Source organism: Gavialis gangeticus, unplaced genomic scaffold (genome assembly GCF_001723915.1).
Source record: "Gavialis gangeticus isolate Ggan-Ray unplaced genomic scaffold, GavGan_comp1, whole genome shotgun sequence".
NCBI lineage: Eukaryota > Metazoa > Chordata > Crocodylia > Gavialidae > Gavialis > Gavialis gangeticus.
The window spans coordinates 11,054,984-11,056,379 of NW_017729029.1; the positions used below are offsets into that span (position 1 = coordinate 11,054,984).

Consider the following 1,396-nt stretch of genomic DNA (forward strand, 5'->3'; position numbering starts at 1 on the left):
AGAAGACCACACACGCATGGCATGGTGCTACTGAGCCCCTGGCTCCATAGTAGCTGCTGCATATGAAATCTGAAATACCTCCTGGTATTCTTGCCCTGCAGATGTGTCCCTGTAAGTGGAATCCCTGTCCTGAACTGCCTGGCAGTGCTCTGAGTTGCTCACTGCCAGTCTCCAGGTTGAGTTACCATTGAAAAGCTGCCTTTTCCCTCCTCACTGAGGAGGAAAAACAGCTTCACTGTGCACGGGTGCTGCTGTTTTCCTTCATTTTAAAGGATAGGAAGACAGGCAGTACCCTATATGGTTATTCCCCTGTAGCAGGCTGGAGTAGCTCTTCCCTTGCTTTCAGTTGTGGCATCACCTAAAAATATATTATTTACTTAGCTGTATTACCCTGGAGCCTAGAAAACTAGTCACAGGCCAGTAGTTGCTGCCTCTGATGTGCCCCCACCCACCCCACATAGGCAGCAGAAATGAGATCAGACACCGGAGAATCTCTTTTTGCTTTCAGGAATGGGTAGGGTACATCGCAGTGGAGCGCAGACGCCAGATTGGTAACCATAGAGATGGCTTGTAGCATTGCTGATGTCAAAACTCAGCTATTTGTTCTGTTCACGGTTGCTTTACAGATCAATCAAAGATGTGTTTTTCATATGGCACTGAATATGTTTCCTCTTTTGGTCTGCTTTTATTCCCAGCAAATGTTTGCACAGTTTGATTCACCTTTCTCTGCCATCTGGAGTGATAGATGCAGATGCTTGTGTACTGGAAGAGGCATGGGGTTACTTTGAAGATGCGCTGAGCACTGTAAGCAGCGCAGTAAGTTGAACAGAAAAACAAGAGATTGGGCATGATCTTGAGTGCCCTTAAAAATCCTCACCAGAATGAGAGCAGTCATCAGACTCACCTGAGTGCGCTGTGGCTCTGATGCGGGTCAGACATTTTTGCAGATGGATGCTGTGTGAGCACCTCAAAGCCACCAGCTTTTTGGATGGCTCTGAATTTCCTATACACTTGTCAAGGGGCTTCTTGGACTCCTAAGGCCAAATTTTCAGGCCTTTAGACATTTCCAGAGCCAGAGTATTCCTCTCCTGTGCTCAAAGCACCATCTGCGTTTGCAGATGCAGCTTGTCATGCCAGATCAGTTTGAAGCTGAGTGAAATTTGGCTTGCAGTGTTGTTCTTGAGTCAGCTCTGTTTGTTAAATTTCTTTGTGTGTTTATTAAATTACTGTATTTTTAAATGACCTGGAACTAGGTCTCCCTGCTGTCTATCCTTGCTGCACTGCCTTTAGTCTTTTGTGTTGTGTTTCCATGGGGACTGGTCTACTGGAGAGTGAAGTCTTTCTTTAGCTCAGGCCTTGTTGCCCGCCCCCCCCCCAGTCTGTCCTTTCCCGGCAG

General features: G+C 46.9%; 1 protein-coding gene across 1 annotated transcript in view; it reads left to right on the forward strand.

The window, feature by feature from the left end:
• The window catches only part of TEX11 (testis expressed 11), an 88,399-nt gene that overhangs the window by 83,784 nt on the left and 3,219 nt on the right, over positions 1-1,396 (forward strand). Inside the window, exon 27 of the mRNA XM_019521251.1 lies at positions 696-816. Within this exon, the coding sequence (XP_019376796.1) occupies positions 696-816 (121 nt within the window). The remainder of the gene's footprint in view (positions 1-695; positions 817-1,396) is intronic.